This window comes from Malania oleifera, chromosome 11 (genome assembly GCF_029873635.1).
Source record: "Malania oleifera isolate guangnan ecotype guangnan chromosome 11, ASM2987363v1, whole genome shotgun sequence".
Classification (NCBI taxonomy): domain Eukaryota; kingdom Viridiplantae; phylum Streptophyta; class Magnoliopsida; order Santalales; family Ximeniaceae; genus Malania; species Malania oleifera.
This window is the reverse complement of record NC_080427.1, coordinates 41,909,452-41,930,159: the sequence shown is the minus strand read 5'-3', so window position 1 is coordinate 41,930,159 and position 20,708 is coordinate 41,909,452. Positions and strand designations below refer to the sequence as shown.

At 35.5% G+C, this 20,708-nt stretch overlaps 1 protein-coding gene across 1 annotated transcript; it reads right to left on the bottom strand.

The window, feature by feature from the left end:
- Positions 1 to 8,081: 8,081 nt before the first annotated feature.
- On the bottom strand, positions 8,082 to 12,023 carry LOC131167900 (large ribosomal subunit protein eL21z/eL21y-like). Its single transcript, XM_058126964.1, has 2 exons — positions 11,343 to 12,023; positions 8,082 to 8,602 (listed from the first exon to the last, which is right to left on the bottom strand). The coding sequence occupies exons 1-2, from the start codon at positions 11,577 to 11,579 to the stop codon at positions 8,345 to 8,347; spliced, it is 495 nt and encodes a 164-aa protein (XP_057982947.1). The 5' UTR covers positions 11,580 to 12,023; the 3' UTR covers positions 8,082 to 8,344.
- Positions 12,024 to 20,708: the final 8,685 nt, after the last annotated feature.

The window sequence follows — 20,708 nt, the reverse complement described above, 5'->3', positions numbered from 1 at the left end:
AATACATTCTCAGAAAACAGTATTTCATAACAATTTCTACTCATGCCACACGAAACAGGTTTTTCATAAATCTAACATACCATCATTTTCAGTAGTATTTTCTAAATATAAATCATATAAAAAAAATTTTATTTCCTTGAAATCAAATGCTATAATATTATAAATACTTTTCATAAAATACTAGCTTAGTTTATCCCCTTACCTGAGTCCTGAAAAACTCCTAATAAAATTTGTCCTGCACCCGCAGGGTTCCCTACTCAACACCCTAGAAACAACATTCCCCAGAACTAAAGTTCAGTATTTCTATGCGTACTACGCTTTCTACAACTTTTAAATAACCAAATACTAAGTAGAAAGTCTTACACTGGATTTGGGATGGTTTCCAACTCAGCTCCACCGACGATCCGCTCCGGCGAACTTGAAGAGAATTTTTCCAAGAGCGTCGTGGTGGCTTCAGATCATCGAACCGGTGGAAATCCGGCCCAAAATCTTAGAGAGAAGGAGGAGAAACCGAAGGATGGGAGAGAGAGAGTTTTTGCACAGGAAAATGCACTGAAAATCACGTTTAACCCTATTTATACTGCAGGATTCGTCGACGAGTCCAATAGAAAGTTCGTCGACGAACTTCAACCCTCGTTGACGAATTTTAGGCTTCCAAAAATCCGTTCTCAGTATCTTCTCGTTGACGAGACAAGACTTCGTAGATGAGATCCTAAAGGACCCTCGTCAACGAATCCCTTGTGTTCATCGACGAGGCCTGGAAAATTTCTTAGGATTATCCAATCCAAAATGCAACGTCGTCGACAGCCTCCTTCTGTTCTTGTTTCCATTTTCCTTTTCTTTTATTATTTAAATATCATTATTCTTCGGGTCGTTACAAAAGACCTTTGACATGTCACAGATATCATCATCCATCCTTGGGCACTGAGCGGTAGACAATTTAATATGATTCGCTAATGGTGTACTTTCCGGTTTTGCATTAGTTATGTTAAACCTCTCCAACACCTTCTCCACATAACTGCCCTACGATAACCACAATCTCCCTACAGTTTTGTCACAACGAATTTCCATCCCAAGAATTTTCTTGGCTGCACCCAAATATTTCATGTCAAACTTTTTATTCAACAGAGTCTTCAACTGATTTACCTCAACCATATCCTTCACAACAATTAGTATGTCATCAACATAAAACAACAGAAAATTAAGAAAACCATCCTCAAGACACTTTACATACATGTAGCAATTATACTCACACATCCTGCAACCTATCCAGATCATATAAAAGTCAAAACGTTTGTATCATTGCCTCATAGACTACTTCAACCCATAAAGTGACTTTCATAGTTTACAAACCAAATGCTCCTACCCAGGTTGACTAAAACCTTCTGGTTCTATCATATAAATCTACTCCTCCAAATCACCATGGAGAAATGCTATTTTTATGTCTATACTACCCTAATGGAAGTGTGTCTGACCACAGAAGAGAAGATTTCATCATAATTAACCTCTTTTTTTTTGTAAGTATCTCTTTGCTACTAACCATGCCTTGAACTTTTCTCTTTCCTTTTCTGATACCGTTTCGTTCTTCCTATACACCCCCTTGACACCTATCGCCTTCTTCCCTTCTGGAAACTCCACCAAATCTCACGTCAGATTCTTATGCAATGACTTCATTTCCTCCACTATAGCACTCATCCATCTACTTTTCTCCTAACTATGCACTGCCTCTTGAAAAGTAGTTGGATCCTTACAACTAGTAATGAGAGCATAAGACATCAGATCATCAAATCCATACCTGGGCGCTAGCCTAATAGTGCGTTTGGGTCTATGTATAGCGATCATCAAATCCACAGCTTGAACCCTTTCACACCTTTTTGATATCCCAGAAAAATGTTACATCTAAACTTTGGTTCAAGCTTTGATCTCTTCTAACTAGAAATGTGCACATAGGTTGTACAACCAAATACTCTCAAACCAGAGTAGTCTATCATATTATATGTCTATACCTCCTCTACAACTTTCCCCTCTAGTGATTCCCTTGGTAATCGGTTAACCAAGAAACATGTCATACTCACTGCCTTGACCCAAAAGTTCTTTGCTAACCCTGTATTCAACTTGAGACACCAAGCCCTTTCAGCTAGAGTTTGGTTCATTTTTTCTGCCACACCATTTTGTTCTCGTGTCTGTCGTATTCTGAAATGTCTCTTTATGCCATGCTACTCGCAAAACTCCATGAACCTAGAATTAGTGCACTCAGTTCCATTGTCTGACTTGAGGCATTTAATTCTCCTCTCGGTCTGATTTTCCACCTCAGCTTTCCATAATTTAAACCTGGCAAACGTCTCTAACTTGTGTCACATAAAGTACACCCAAACCTTCCCTAAGTAATCATCGATAAAACTCACAAAGTACATATGTCCACCCCGTGATGCTACTCTCACTAGCCGCCAAACATCTGAATGAATGTAGGCTAGAATACCCTTTGTCTTGTCAATGGCCATTTTAAACTACACCCTATTCTGTTTCCCAAGAACACAATACTTGCAAAAATCTAGTCTACATGTTTTGATATCCTTCAAAAGATTCCTCTTATGAAGTTCCTTCATCCTATGTTCACTCATATGCCCTAACCGCATATGCCACAAAATAGTATTATCTAACTTAGAATCTATGGCTATAGCTCCACCTACAACTGTAGTACCCAACAATGCATAGATATTTTTTGCTAACTTCTGTCCCTTCATAACCATTAGAATGTCTTTACACACATTCATTATCCCACTTTCAGACATGTAACTAAATATGTTACAATACAAAGTGCCCAATGAAATTAAATTTTTCCATAGATCCGGTATGTGTCTAACATCATATAATGTTCTCACAACACCATCATACATTTTAATTCTGACGTTTCCTATTCCAACTATTTTGCATGAAGCATCATTTCCCATCAGAACAAAACCCAAATTAATTGACCTGTAGGTGCTAAATCGTTCTTTATCATGTGATAAGAGCACGTCGAATCTAGGATCCAAGAATCCGTAAGGTGATCTGACCCCGATGAAACAGAAGGCACATCACCATCACCACTTTCTGAGTCTCCTTCTTCAACTACATTCGCCGATTATGAAGAACTCTCCTGATTTTCTACATTCCCCTTCTTCCTTTCCAAACACTCTAATTTTTTGTGCCCTTTTTTCCCGCACTTAAAACATCTAATGCCATTCTTCTTCTTAGACTACAATCGATACTTATTACTACTCGATCCGTTCCAGAATTTGCTTATCCCACATCCCTGGTTACCCTTTACCACAAGTCGTTCACCTTGTGAAATCTCATCGCTGACCTTCTTTCTTTGATGAAAACCTAGCAGAGCGCTTGTTACCTTTTCCAAATTCAGGGTTTCTTTGCCCCATGTTAGATTCGTAACCATATTTTCATACGTATGAGACGTTCATAGGGAATTCAATAGCATCAACGCTTTCTTCCTTGAACTTCACATCAACCCGCATCAAATCACTTACAATCTGATTGCATGCATTGATGTGTTGGTTCAAATACGAACCTGCCGCCATCTTAAGCCAATACAACTTCTGCTTAAGATACAATTTGTTCATTAGTGACTTATACATATACCGACTTTCAAGTTTCTGTCAAACAACCGTAGGAGATTCCTCATCCATGATGTGATACAACACGTCATCGGTTAGACAAAGTCTAATAGTTGCCACTGCCTTTGCTTTCAATTCCTTCCAACTTTTTTCATGCATGCCTTCCGATTGACCTCTGTGTAATACCTTCACCATACCTTACTGAACTAATAGATCTTTAACCCTTCTCTGCCATAGTCTGAAGTTTCCCGTCCTATCGAACTTAACAACATCATGCTTTGTAAAAGAAATTCCAGAAGCCATTACAACAATGCTTTGATACCAATTTATTGTGCAAATCAATGCGTAGCGGAAACAAATTAAACAATCTCACAATGTAGCACTTAACAGTGAAATATACATAAAACACAATCACGCAAATTATAATAAAAGCAACAAAACAATGACACAAAGAATTACATGGTTCGGCAATGCTTACATCCACAGAAGCAAACGACAATGAATTTTTCATTATCTTGTGTCCAAAGACACTGAGTTACATCATACAACATGTATATATAACTCTCTCGAAAGTTTTCCCTCCGAAACCCAACCTATACAACTTCCCAATGCAAAATTTGAAAATCGGCGCTGAATAACCGAGTCAAACCATTGACAATTTTAGAAATATTGTCTACAGTTTGAAGTCTAGAACAAACAGTCAATGTAACAACACCAAAAACAGTTGACTGTTTCTCTGCACCTGACAAAATTATCGACGATTTTAGGGAAACCATCGACGGTTTCCTCCTGCATGTCAGTTTCAGTGTTTTTACCATGTTTTCTCTTTGTACATGTATTTCACTTAACATATGAGCCACATATTACAACACAGTGAAATGTAAAAAGATAATGGTAAAAAGATTTTTATATATATATATATATATATATATATATATATAACTGTAATAATCAAAAGCAATATATTAATTAATGAGTTTTAAAAGGCAATTAAAAGTGGCAATTGTAGTACTCACTCATTCCTCTATAAATAGCGGTCTTAGGCTCATCCCTATTGCACATAGAACAAGAGAAGGCAAATATACAAGTAAATTGTGAGAAGAAGGGATGGCCAAAGTAGGAGTTCTATCATTGGTACTTCTTATTACCATTATACTATACTCAGGTTTGTTTTGTTCGTAATTTAATCTTAATTTCAAGATTCAGTGTTCATTCATGACTTGTGTCACTCATTAACGATAAACACTTTATAAGTTTTTTTACCCCATATTTAGAAAGGCCTTGAATTTAGAGTTGTATTGAATTTATATAAGATAATACACAAAATTGTACTGAAATTTATCCAAATCAAAAACAAAGGTCTAAAATGCATGCTCCCAAATACTATTTTAGTGTCTTTTTGGAATGATTTGAAATACCTTTTTCACGCAAGATTATTTAGTACCCGTTAACATAAAAAAATCTACACTAGTACTTGGATTCAACATTTGAGAGGTATCTTTGACTATGAATACCAAATCCTAAGTAGAGAAACCATTTTTTACAATTATTTTTTTGTTCAAATCACAAATGGTATTTAACTTATAAAAATTGGTTGAAAAAACAATGGCCATAAAAAATTAATTTCGGAAGAACCTCTACTAACTGTTTTTCTCAACAAGTTATTTTATATGCTTGGACTCTTTCGTAAGGCTAAGCTATAAAATTGTATTCTCCACAAAAGGGGAATTTGGATCAAGTTGTATCGTAGGTTTTGGAGAATATGGCCTTTAGTGGATGGCTGCCCATAATTTGGAACCCGTGAGAATCCTACAAGTCAAGAAACTTTCATTCTTACCATTTGCTGCTCATAGACAAAACTGCCTTGCTCATGTTGTTTACTATTGCTACTATAATCTTGTATGCATAGGAATTTTGGTAACCAAAGAAAGTGATTCAAGAGAGTATTTAAGATAATTTTAACCAAGTAATTTTAAAGCTTTTTTTTTTTTTTTTCCTCTTTTCCTGGTCACGTAGAAGCACAGACCATAAAATGTTATGCTAACAACCACATAGGGCATTGTGAACCCGGGAAAGATGATAAACAATGCAATGAGCTTTGCATGAATCAATACCCCAATAACAACGAATCATTTTTGCCATTGTAACTGTTGATCTCGCCGAATGATGTACGTGTTGTTATGGCATTTTGTTAACAACATATAATGTTTTGTCTTTTAAGTGAACTTTTTCAAGTATTAGTGTTCAAAACTTTTATGATAGGAAAGAGTGGGAAAGGATAAGCATTAGTAAGGCTTATTAATTGTAACATTCATAACCCACACACGTTATCCTGAAAGAGTCATCTTATCTACCTTGATTAGACATCAGGCTTCTAGTTTTGAAGGCTGTAATTCTTTAGTTAAAATCTATTTAGCGAATAGGATGAAGAATATACACCAAGTATTCTAAAGCTTTCAGACACTATCGTATAAAAATAAATAAATAAATAGACATGTCAACATTATTATTATAACAAAAAATTTATTTGCTTATAGACATGGTCGTGCTTCGCCTTTTTCTTTTTTCAATTAAGCTCTTAGTCTTATTTTAGGTGAGATTTGAATAAAATAACCATGAAGTGTTGTATCTATATGGAACACTAATTTGGTGAGCCAAGTTATAATATCATTTAATTCAAATGTCAAATTTTTTTGTCTTCGGGTCAATAAAACGTGTATTCGAAGCAAAATTTAAAAGTTAAAGGAGAAATGTGTCATGGAATAAGCCTCAGAATCATAAATGGACTAGTCAACCACACTACCCTTCCCCTTTTTCTCTCTTTCTTTTTTTTTTCTTTTTTTTTTTTTTATTTACATTGGAACTCCTACTCATCGACGCCCCCCGTCAGGGACCCCTCTACCGGCACCAAATCCATGAATCAACGACCTTCCTTCCTAATGCATCTCCGTCTAAATCTAGATGCGGCCACGGCTTATACACTGTTGAGTCGAACTTTCGGCCAATCCGCCTCTCAAGCAGGACCCCTCAAGACTCTTCACCCAGGACACAGCTTCACTGCATCACTAGAATATCAACTAAATACATCTATCAAGATTCAAACTCTTGATACTCCTACTTGATTGCCCAAGCACCTTTACCACCGTGCCATGCCCGTGGGGGCACCCTTGCCCTCTTTCTTGAATGAATTTGGTGTATGTTAGATTTGAATTATAAGAAGTAGAAAAAGATGTGAGATTCTACGTTACAATTAAATAACTCAAGCTCAATATTAACCTATAACTAATATTTCCACTAAAAAAATTTCAACTTCTTTTAGCGTGTTGGAAGCTTGCAACCTATAGGACTTTATACATGCTAGCAACATTTTTTATCAACATAGTGTTTGTTTGGATTGTGGAGTCGATCCTAAGAATGGAATGAAATGAAGCGAGAGTATAATAAAAAATTTGAACATTGAAGTGCAAGACAAATGGATATATTCACTTAAAATTTGACAATAGTTATTCCTTGATTCTTTTTATGAATTAATGAGAAAAACTTTACATTGTCATCAACAATTTTTTCCATAAATTATCATTTTTTTAATTTTTATAATAATTTTATTCATAAGAAATAACAAAACAAATATGGGAATAAGATGTAATCTCAGTTAGAGAGGGCAGTTTACCATTAAGTGATAAATCTCATTTTACAAAAATGCTTTACTACAATTCGTTCCTTTTTGTATTATCCTGATGTTCAACACTAGGCCTCGATTCTGATTCAGCCCTTGTATGAATATGCGGGCATTCATTTATTGAGTTTTTTAAAAAACAAAACAATAACATAAAACCCTAAGCACATTGATGGTTGCCTACTACTACCCAATGAAATCATAGAAAGTTCAAATAAAATATCATAACCTAAACCATTCTTTTATTTATAAGACGTACATTCTATCACACTTGCAATCTTTGATAAGCACATAAAAACAGGACCCTAAAACTTACTATTACAATTGTAAGTCATAAAATATACCCTAGTCCCGAGTTCGAGTACAGCTCAAATACGATATGTTGGCAGTAATTAAAAGAGATGGTTCCAAATCAAATGCCTAATTATAGAACGCATATTTCCTATGGCCTGCTAGATATTCAAAAAGAGAATAGAATAAAATGAAACAAGAAATCAAACTAATCTTCATAATTTCACATATTCGCCACTTTATTTTTCATTCCATTTGATGGCAAACATTTTTGCCTTACCTAACCTCATATTTCTTTGTCCTCATTGCATCGTAATTTATAAAAACATAGGCTCATTTTAAGTCATTTTTCTGCTTAAAGAAGAACCACAACACACCAGTTACATGGAACAACATACCCGCTCTCCAGCACGATGAACCAAACCACAAATCTGGAGTTTCAACACCAACAATGCTGAAGCCTAAAGGCTATCAAACATAATTTGCACAAAGAACGCCAGTAATACTTAAAAACCACTTGAATGCTTAAATCTTTCCCTCGAGGAGCTCCAATAACAAACTAGCTAAAGTTCTACAAGATAAATTTTATAACCCCGCATTCACTGTAAAAACTAAAACCTTTCAAAAAAACAGGACAATTTTTATCGCTAGAAATAAACGATTTGTCTGGGCTGCATTGAAAAGTTTAATCTCTAAAGCAAACCAACAAGACAAGCATCCACATAAGCTAGTCTGGTGTAGATTAAAAATCAACAGAACAGCTAACCTAGTATCCGCCCTTGAGATCGTTGACAACATCATATGGAATTGGAGTAACAGTTTCCAAGGTTGCACCTTCCACCATGAAACCAGGCTTGGGACCCTCCGGCTGCCTCTTCGTGCTGATAACCTCACCGCTTGCCTTGGCCTCAGCTTTCAATTGGTCATTCTTCAACTTCCTAAGTCTGAAGTCCTCAGTGCACCTTGAAGGCTGTGCGTGTTCGACTCTAACATGGATCCTTTTTCTGATTATTCTATTACCAACCTGGATCCACACAACAATGGTTTAGCTTAGCTTGTTGAACTTTCTATTGCCCAATGGTCGTGGAGGAAATATTGCAAACAATGCGAGTTGAATAAAACAGGCACTATAGACCAACAAAGGTGACCAAGAAAGAAGGGTATATAACAAGAGCATGATAAATTTCATAATTGCATGAGTAATCCAAAAATAATATTGAATAAAACCAGCAGAACAAAGATGCAACCAGTCATAAACTTAAAAAAAAAAATGCTGCAAATAGATGACGAGAAAAATAAAACAGAAAATTTAGTAAAACTATATATACTTGTTACTGTCATACCCTTCCCCTGCTCCATCCTCCAAAAAAATGACACCTCACTTTATTTTCATTTTCAGAAATGGCCGAAGACTAGTCCACATAAAAAAATTTACAACTTTCATACTAAATACCATGTACAACAACAAGAAGTCTTTAGTCCCACTAGGTTGGGTCGTCTACATGAATCCTTTTCCATCAATTCACCCGATTAAGAGTGTTTTCCACAATTAGATTAAGAGGTATTAAATCTTTTCTCACCACCTCATTCCAAGTTATTATAGACATATCCCTGCAATTTTTATGCTAAAAAATAATTACTAACTCACTCCTCGCAGGTGCTCTAATAGGTCTACGTTTCAAATGCACAAACCATCTGAGTCGTCCCCTCCCTTATCTTGTTTTCAATCAATGTCATGCCTAAATTATTGTGTATATGCTCATTTTTTACTTTATCTTTTATCCTATACCACTCATCCACCTTAACATTCACATTTCAGCAGCTTTTAATTTTTGTACATATTATTTCTTAGTTGTCCAACATTTTAAACCATAAAGCATAGCCTGCCTTATAATCGTCTTAAAAAACTTTCTTATTAATTTTAAGGATATTTTACAATCACACAACACACCAAACAACTCCATTTTACCCAATCTGTTTTAATTATATGATTTACATCTTCTTCATTTTCCTATTTTGCTTGCATAATAGATCCAGAATATCTAAATCTATTAGTGCTATTAATCTCTTGATTATCAAGTTTAATTTTCTCTCCACTATACTCCTTACATTACTGAAATTATATTACACACATTCTGTCTTATTCTTATTTGTCCTTAACCCTTTCAACTCTTAGTACTTTGTAAAATTCAAAAATACAAGCATACCTACTATGAATTTGTGCTATGTGAAATCAGTTGAAATGGAAGTTCTAGGAGGCAGCATTTCTCAAAAACCAAAATAAATGCAGTCTAGGTGGAAACAACAAAACTAATTTACCTATCTGTATCCAATGGTAAAAATGAAAACAAATTTAACATAGCTTTACATATTACTTGTAAAACAGAGCAACTTGCTTGAAAATTGGTTGAGTTTACACAGAATTTGCAACTCATTGGCAACTTGTGTGTGTCATTCGTCCCTCTTAGATTATCCATGAGTAGTAGGCATGTTACAGATGGTGAGGTAAATAAGACATAAAGATACATAAAGATAGGATTATTAACTTATTATTATGTTTTTGTGCACATGGAAGCGTCAATAGTTTGTGCATATGATAAATCAATAGCTTGTGCATAATAACAAAGGCATGTCGTATGACTAGTCAAATGCCAAATAGATATAATATGCACAACTTTCTATGTTTTGGAAGTGGAAAGGAAAGGAAGAGGAGGCATCTTCAAAAAACCTTCTTTTGAGAGTCAACTTTGTTGGAAAAGCGGGTTCGCTCCACTCCCTCCAAAAATATGAGGGGATGAGAAAGTAGATCCAACAATTCCATCCGTTAAGACTCAATCTAGATCAATGATTTTGTTTGAGAAAAAGAAAGGAAAAAGAAAATGAGAAGGAAATTAATTTTTCATTGTATTATATTCCATTAAAAATGACAATTCGCCATAATATGATTCAAAATTAACAAAAATCAAATGTTAATGATGTGTGAAATCATAATTTTGTTCATTGATGAACTAAATATTTTAATATCTTTCTCATTTTCCATGACAATCAAACATTAAAAAGTGTATTCCTTTTTTTTACTTTCCTTACGCTGAAGTTTTTCAATCTCCCAGTACTTTATTAAAACATCCAATTAGGTGGAGGGGTGGGATAATCACATCAATCCCCCATTCCTTCCCTCTCCATTCACATCCTTCACGAACAACCTGTTAAGTCCCACCATCCAAACTCCAAAATTCTTCCTCTGAAGAACCAAATCTACTCTCTACAACAAATTTAAGCATATTGATGCTAAAGACCACCAACTAAATCATATTAGCATTCTAAAAAATAAACTTTTTTATCATTCTACATGCTCATTACACTTTTTCCTCCTTAAATCAGAAATCAAAATCCAAACGCAGCAAAACAACTAACGGCATAAACAATCAAGCATAAATCAAATATGAATCAAAGGTAAAGAATGAACATTTAAGCCTCCTCATATCAACTTCTACAGCTCCTGCACACATCAATTACTGAAATTGAAATTCAAATCAAGTGCTATGGACAGATCAACCGCATCATCCATATCAACAGAAACGAAGATTATCAAAAACACAAAAACAAAACCGACATTTAAACGCACGCAAATCAAGCAGATCAATTGAAACATCACCTAAATCAAAAAAATAAATAAATTTAATAAATATAACCACATTCTTAGACTACCATTTCTGCCTTGACAATAAATCACAGAAAGCAAACACAGTGAGAGAAAGAGAGACCTGCTTGTTGACTTCAACGCCGATAGCACGCTTGGTGACATTCCAAACACGGCCGGTGCGACCATGGTAGAATTTATGTGGCATTCCCTTGTGCACAGCGCCATTAACCTTGATATCGACGTAGTCCCCGATTCTGAAGGTCCTGAGGTACGTCGTGAGCGCGATGTAACCCTTCTTCCTGAAGGGCCGAGAGAACAGATCTCTCGTCCTCGACCTCACTCCGTGACCCGCCGGCATCTTCCCTCCCTTACTCTCTTCCTCTTGCTCTCTCTGAAAATTGACGGAGGTATCCCCTCAAACCCTAGTCCCACACTTTATATAAGCCGTTTACGATTTTGCCATTGCCCATTGCTTTAAATATTATTTTTAATATTTAATATTTAAGGCGTATGAAATATTTTGTTTTTGTAAAAAAATAATGTAAAGAATTAATAATAAAATAAATAAAGATGAGCAGAAAAAAAAATAGAGATGAGACCGAATTTTACGCGATTCGGATACATCTACTTTACAAGTGAATGAGATTAGAACTTCACTATTTAGGAGAAATTACAATATGATTTGAAGCTAGTCATGTACAAATTATCTCTCTCTTTTCTTTATCTCTCATCTTCTCTAATTCTTTGTATATGTTCCTCACTTCAAGCATGCAATATGTATATATTAGCATGTTATATGTATGTCACAAATGAGAGAGAGAGGGTGCCCCTTTATAAGGCAAGGGGTGGAAGATGAAGGGGTCGGTTCATAGAGATATGAATTAATGCAGACATATAGGGTAGATTCATAGGGATATGAATTAATGTATATATATGGGGTAGGTTCATAGGGACATGGGGGACATCTACCTATATTTCATAACGTTGCCCTTTGGATATCACCCATATATTAACTTCTTCTACTAAGATTTTTAAGATGCCTCATTCTGATAAGATGAACCAATTTCTTGAATGTTGTAGTAGGTAAAGTTTTGGTGAATAAATTTGCTAGATTATCACATGATTGGATCTTCTGAACATATATATCATTATTCTTTTGGAATTCATGTGTATAGAATAATTTTGGAGAGATATGTTTCGTTTGTCACCCTTTATGTATCATCCTCTTAACTGAGCTATACATGCAGCATTGTCTTCATATAAAACTGTTTGAATACTATTGATTGATTGAAGACCACAATTTACTTAGATATGAGAAACCATTGATCTGAGTCACACACATTATCTACTAACTTCATGGATAGCTAGTATTTCAAAATGATTGGAGGATGTTGTTGTAATCGTCTGCTTTACTGATTTCCAAGATATAACAGCTTTTTCCGTAAAGAAATACATATCCAGTTTGAGATTTAGTATTGTGATGATCAGATAGATATCCAGCATCTACATATCCCACTAATTGAGATTTGGAATCAAATAAGTAGAATAGGTCCAAATCAGATATACCTCTTAAATAGCACAGAATGTGCTCAATTCCATTCCAGTACCGTCGAGTAGGAGCAGAGTTGTATCTTGCTAGTAGATATACAACAAATGCAATGTCACGTGTTGTACAATTGGTCAAATACATTAAAGAGCCGATAGCACTTAAATATGGTACTTTAGGATCAAGTAATTCTTCCTCCTCATCATGAGGCTGAAATGAATCATTCTTAACATCAAGTGATCGCACCATCATTGGAGATCTCAAAGGATGAACTTTGTCCATGAAAAATTTCCTTAATACATTTTCGGTATATTTAGATTGAAGAACAAGAATTCCATTATTTACATGTTCAATTTATAGGCCAAGACAATATTTTGTCTTTCTCAAATCTTTCATCTCAAATTCTGCCATTAGCAATTTTAGTGAGCTCTTCAGGAGTCCCAACTAATTTCAAATTATCAAAGTAAACAACAATTATAGTAAATCTAGATTCTAATAAAAACGCATGAACAAATTGGATCTTTTATGAATCCATCTTTCACAAGGTACTCAATCGATTGTACTACATGTTTCCATATTGCTTTAATCCATATAAGGAACGTTGGAGTTTAACTCAACATAAATTTTTGGATTTTGCTTTAGGCAATTTAAATCCTTCAAGAATTTTTCATATAAATTTCACTATCCAACGATCCATACTGTTACTACGTCCATATGACGCATGCTCAGTCGTTCAACAACTGCTAGCCCAATTAGGAATCTGAAAGTGATTCCATCCATTACAGGAGAATATGTCTCCTCATAATCAATTTTGGGTTTCTGCGAGAAACCTTGTGCCACAAGCCTAACTTTATATTGAGTAATTTCATTATTTTCATTTCGCTTGCGCACAAATACCCATTTCTATCTAAGGGTTGGACATCTTCTGGTGTCTGGACTATAGGTCCAAAAATTTCTCTTTTTGATAAAGAGTTTAATTTTGATGTGATGGCGTAATGCCCCGAACCCACCACGTGGGGCCTGGGGTGCTACTTTAATGAAATTTGCATTGCTGATACCATAATCATCATATAAAAGCATCAAAAATAATTTAAACATCCTCAAATACATTACTAGAGTTCTAAACTACCATCATACATAGAGGTTTCCTAAATACTCATATTGCAAACCAGAAAATGAAAGAAAACTATCTCAGTCCATACAAACCACTTACTACTACTAGATACTCTAAACTCATCCCCTTAGCCTGCTAGGCATGATCCCTGCCACCTCCTGAAAAGTCAAATGATCATTGTGGTGAGACACCTCTCAGTAAGACGGATTAAGTTAATATCAAGGTGTGACCAACATGAGTTTTAATAGAAGCAAAAAACATTCATTTCTCCATTTAACCAAAAATAGCATTTGCAAATTGTACTCACACCTACACAGTTGAAAATACACATTTATTCCCACAGTATAAACTAGTTCAATGAATAGAAAACCTCGTTTACATAAATTCATATATGTGCATAGAAGACACCCCCTGGGACAAACGACATGATCAACCCCATGACGGGTTGTGCAGCCCGAAGGCTGAACTTAGCCTAAGTGATCAACCCAAACAAAGTCAAAGTAACCATCTGCAAGTACGTCTACAGGCATCTGCAAGCCCAAATGCAGATCCGATTGCCTTACCACTTCCTGGTCTGGACCCCAGGGAAGGTACAACAACACTTCGCAGGCCAACCGACTGAGATCCCCTACACTTCCACTATAGTGTGGTTGCTTCTGGCTAAACAACTCACTAGCAACGGTACCGTACTCTCAATACAACCAGTCCTTAGGGTTCTTAAACCATATCATGCAATTTAAGTAATAAAAATTGTAATATAAATATCATTTTCATCACTTAGTACAAAATTTGTCATATCACAACCCAGCATTCAGCGGTCATATGAAACCCAACTCTCAGCCGTCATATGAAATTTTTATAAGGATGGGAGATTGAAGAGACCCGAACCCATAAATAAGGAAAATAAATAAGTAAAGGTTAAAAAGGGAATTACAACAGGGTTAGTCGACGAAGGCAGTATGTTCGTCAATGAAGTCCCTTTAGTTCTTCGTTGCTGAAATTCAGAGCGTCGTTAACGAAGAGATATCGAGCGAACCAAAGAAAATATCCAGATGGGGTTCGTCGATGAGGGAAGAGCTTCGTCTACGAACAACCTGACTAGTTCGTCGACGAAAGCACCACTTCATTGATGAATTTGACTTGGTCAAAGGCTCTATAAATATCATTTTTTGTTGCTTAAAGGGTAAGAAAACCCAAAAGCTCTCTCTCTCTCTCTCTCTCTCTTTAGAACTGCCGAGTTCTCTCTCTCTCTCTCTCTCTCTCTCTCTACAATCCTTCTCTGTTCGTCGTCCGTTTCAACAATTGGATATTTCTACATGAATCAGAAGGAGAATCTCTTTAGTTATAGCGGATCAGATCATCATTTTGGAGATTTTCGAGATTTTCCCTAAAATCAAGGTAAGGATCTGAATTCATTTTTATTTTGGTAGATCTGTAGTAGATTGAATAATATTGAACTATTGTTTTTCAGTTTTTAGGTTTTGAGGTTTCCGTGTCATAGTTTTGGATTAATAAGCTCGTGTTTCAATTTTTACGTCAAAAGGTAAGGGGATTTGTTTACATCAGTTATTTTTCGAAAATGAAATCACAAGATATGTAGCTTATGTTTATATGTACTTATTGACTGCTTATTTGTAAAGTTTTACCGAGTATAAATGTCGATTCTTACGGTTTTCATGATTTTACGGTTTCGGCAAAAATGGGGTTCTTAGCATATGATCTCCAATTTTCTTAAACTACTTTATTTGCATCAAAACTAAAGTAGGAGATGCTTGAAACTCTTAAATTGCAGCGGAAATTATATTTTACAAACCAGTCTATATGAAATGAATATTTGACCAAATAAATGTGATGTATGATATGAATTTAATCTATACTGATTTGAGATGCATGTATACAAACTATGGGGACTAAGGTTCCAAGTGATTATCAGAAAATGCAGAAAACAGGTGCCGGTTAGATACCGTGCCAAATATGAGAAAAGGGTAAAATCGGAGGTGACAAGCCAGTTTGTACCACAGTATGAATGAAAGTATGCATGAATGAGATTGTGAAAATACTGGGATTGCACAGGTTATTATGTTTTAATGTAAATTGTATATATGATATTAGGACTGCAGCTTGTCTCAATAGTATATAAAGCCTTAAAAAGCTTATATTATGTAAGCTCAGTACTGTTGCCAAAATAGAGGTACAATACAACCACACGTAGTTGTTGTTTAGTGTGGGTACCTAGTAGTAGGCTTGGCAAGAAGGGCCACTAGTCAAAAGGGATCAGGGTGATGATGGCCAAGTTGGACTGCAGTATATTATGATGTTTGACGATGCTTGTACATACAGGGCTCGATTAGTGTGTTCTTATCGCACAACCTTTGCCACGGGGAGTTACTGGCATAGTTATGATAGTTTCGAGCTGGATGGTGTTCTAAATATGCATATACAAGATTTAAAAGATTTACTGGGCAGAGTCACAGGTCTGAGTTTCGGGCAGAGGGATCGTACAGTGTATGGGCCTGTACCCTACCCTAACCTTGGGAACTCTCACTTGTAATGATGCTAGGTTATACATTATCAAGAATTTATATATGTACTATATATATATATAGTAGAGTATTGAGAATGTGCAATATATGTACTATTTTCAAATAAGAATATAATTGTACAGTCACACACTAATATAATATCTTCCACCTTACTGAGAAGTGTCTCACCCCGAATATACAACCTTTGTTTCAGGTCCTGCAGAGAGTTTTAGTTGATAGTGGGGCTTTTGGAGCTAAGTATTGCTATTAGTTAGCGTAAGTTTTTGTATGAGTACTGGGTTGTTAGCCTGGTTAGTTTTGGGAATGTAATACAATTTATGTTTTACATACGTGTTAATGTATGTAAGGGACAATTAGATACTTTGGTATGTCTATTAGAATCCATATGAATGATTTATGTTTTTCGTAATATATATGAGTACAGATCATTATTGAATACTCGTATGTCCCTCTTCAGAGCGGGTAGTTATGTATGTGACCAGGATTTGTACAAGATATGTATGTATAGTAGCACTCTGGGGCCGTATTAAGGGTTGGGGCATTACAAAATACTCTAGGGGAATCCTCCATCCCTAACTCAAAACACTCACCTTGTCTAATCAGGGTGTCAGCTCTCCTCTATCTCGGAGCTCAATCTCTAAGCTTGTCACGGTTCCTTGAAATATTTAAATATTTGGGTGAGATACATATCAGTAAGACGAAATCAATTATTTACAATGTGTGGCAATATGAGTTTCATTATATCATAATATGCATATACATTTCAGTGATAACACCATCTGAGAAAATGCACCAGTCATTCTCACTATCATATAGATATAAAATACAAGCTTTTATAAGCTTTATTCCCATATTTCATCTCATTCTCATGCAACTCATATGTACCAGCGAAAGTTCCTGAGGATAGGATATGGGAGATTACACACCTATACATGTAACTCCCCTCTACTCTGATATCGTTTGTAACCCTACCCGATTAACTTGAGTACGACTACAACTGATACTTTTCAGGACACTCATCTTACTCAGTAAGCCCTCATGTGGAGAGTTTTACTTTACCTTATTTATCTATGTTATTACACTCACGCACTTCCTTTCCACTTTCAATTTCATTTCATCATCTAGCACACTGCCCTGAGAATATTCTTTCTACGCCATGCTTCGTCCCATGGTCGAGATTATGCTACTTGGAAGATATTTATCATGCCATGCTTCACCCCATGGTTGAGGTAATACTACCCTGAAAATATTCTATACGCCATGCTTCTCACCATGGTCGAGGTTATGCTCACCTGAAAATATTCTCTACGTCATGCTTCTCCCCATGGTTAAGGTTATGCTCACTTGAAAATATTCTCTACATCATGCTTCTTCCCATGGTCGAGGTTATACTGCCCTGAAAATATTTTCCGACACCATGCTTCAACCCATGACCGAGGTTATACTGCCCTGAATATATTCTCTATGCTATGCTTCTCCAAATGGTCGAGGTTATGGTCCCTTGAAAATATTCTCTACGCCATGCTTCACCCCATGGTCGAGGTTATTTCTCTCCACATTTCATCATTTCACATTTCTCATTCACATTCCAGTATTCACAATTGCAGTATTCACATCACAATTTTCCACATCCCTATATTCACAATTCCAGTATTCACATTTCACATTCATATTACAGTATTCACATTACAATATCACAGTCTTATATTCACATTCTAGTATTCACATTTCAACATTTTTATATTCACATTTTCATACTCACATTTCAGTATTCACATTGCAGAAATCTCCTTGCAATTTCCACATTTCCAGTATTCACAAATTCAGTATTCCGCATCTCAATATTCACATTTCAAGATTTACATTGCAATATTTTCATTTTCAGCACTCATAATTCATCCTATCATATTAATGATATTTTCATCATTTCAACACACATTTCATTTCATAATAACACACACACACACACACACACACACACACACACATATATATATACATATATATATAAATATATCTCAGTAAAGCATTTCCATATTTCATATTTCATCATTTCTCAGAAGATACTCTTTAGTACATACCACTTTTTAATGTTTCTCAATAAAATTATTCTCATATTATCCTAGTTTAGTATATAAAACATAACTGGTTTCCTTTATTTCCATTTCTTCATAAAGCTTGTTGATCTTATGGGTCATTTCCAGTTTTGATAATGACAAATACTCTTGGAATTTAATGTCTATCTAGTTTGTGTGCAGGTTTATATTAGCAAACCAATTGATAGCACATAAAAGCAAAGCATGACGACCCTAGAGATTTTAATTTGTATTTTCAAATCAATTATTGTAATATGGGTCTGTAATAGTAACTCTGTATATGGTCTGTAATAATATTTGCATGTCATGCATGTAGGTTTTTGTAAGCTCAACATGACCATAGACTAACCTTAGGGACCGAATGACCTTGGGCGTAACTGAAAAGACCCTAGGTCCCTACACACTGTGCACAAAGTCCCCATAATCACTTAACATATAAGGGGAATTAATTGAAATGAAAATTAACTTAATAGGCATAAAATAAGTGAGGTCGAGCGACCAAACCCCAGGTGAAAAAATCACCTTGGGCGCTCGAACTGTTGAGAAGTCAACAGTTTGACCTTGATTCGAGCTACCGAACCAGAATGAATGCATTTCCCTCGGGTGCCCGAACCACTTGAAAAGGACTTTTCACCAACTTGGGCTACCGAACGATTTAGTTCAAATTAAGCCCCAGGTGACCAAACATATGAGTTCGGGCTACCGAACATATGACCGGGCACCCGAACCTCGAACTTAACTCTCTGATTTTTGTTCAGCCAACCGAATGACAATTCGGGCACCCAAACTATTTTATATGAATTTTCAAGGTGAGTCTATTCGGTCGACCGAACTTAAGTTCAGCCACCCGAATTCCTTCGGGTTGATTAATATTTTTACCGAGGTTAAAGGGTTAAACAAGGTTAATTTTTGCTAAAATTTTTTAACAAATTTAAGAATACCCTATGTGTCCCCCAACGGTTATAATTTACCCATTCTCTATATATAGGGTTTCATTTGCAAAAATTAGTGGTGATTAGCAAATAGGATTAGTCAAAAATTCTCTCAAATTTCCTAAACCCTATTTGTTCATTCCAACCCCATAACACTCAAACACCTTCATTCCCTTGAGAAATCTTACTTTGTGAGTGTTTATTTATTGCATGATATTACTAGATACTCCCACTATTTTACTTGATTGATTGTCATTGATTTTGAGGAGTTAAGCAAGAGTTTTCCCATAGATTTTTATTTGATAAATCTAGTATTGGGAAAATCTTGTTAGCCTAAGGATCTTTGCATTGCCATTGCAAAGATTCCTACAGCTTTATTTTTGTGTGCAAAATAATTTTTTGCAAGCTATATACTTCAAATTACTATTGTGCTTATTTCACTGAAAGAAAATATTTTAAGTTAGTTTGAATACTTGATCAGCATAATTGAAATCCTAATCTACTATTGAGATTTGTTGTATCTAGTTTCAAAGAAATAGTTTGTTAGAACACTCTTGTGCTTGATCGTTTATAGACATAACATTGAGTGTTGATTGCACATATACACCATTGAGCTAATAGTTCTAATGTGTTTGGTGTGGATTGATTATTACATGCGCATATTGTAGTACATATCTGCTTAGTGTGATAAGCATATTTTCGTGTACGCAAATTTTATACACATTGGCTGTATTCTAGGCGTGGGCCTAAAGAGGGAGACTAGCCCTATTGAATAGTCCTAGATTGGCTTAAACCCGGTTAGGAAAGTTAGGAGCGTCATCTTGTTAAGGCGTGTCGGTTGAGATCAGCCCCTTGAATTGACCTGATTGTAATCGGTGCCACTCCACCCTTTAAGTGAGCCTTTAGTGGAATCCTCGGGCTTGCGAGTTAGAGGTGGGGACGTAGGCACAGTTGGACGAACCTCGATAACATATCGTGTGTGTACTTTATACTTTCCGCACTTTACATTTCAGCATGTGTATGTTATAGCGAATGATTTAATCTCTGCATATTATCTGCGCATTTGGGTGTGTGTATATAGGAAGACCCTAGGTTGTGAAATGCTGCTAGATTAGCTAAACCTAGGGGATTAATTTTTAAATACCCAATTCACCCCCCTCTTAGGAATACACCAAAGCTAACAAAGTCTCTCAATATATATATATATATATATATCATAGAATTATTATTCTCAGTGTAAAACACACACTCAATTT

Excerpts from the sequence above, each read along its gene's own strand:
- LOC131167900 (XM_058126964.1), bottom strand. The coding sequence starts at position 11,579 with ATGCCGGCGGGTCACGGAGTGAGGTCGAGGACGAGAGATCTGTTCTCT. Across the intron at positions 8,603-11,342 it reads GCGTTGAAGTCAACAAGCAG|GTTGGTAATAGAATAATCAG; the intron begins GTCTCTCTTTCT and ends GTGTGGATCCAG.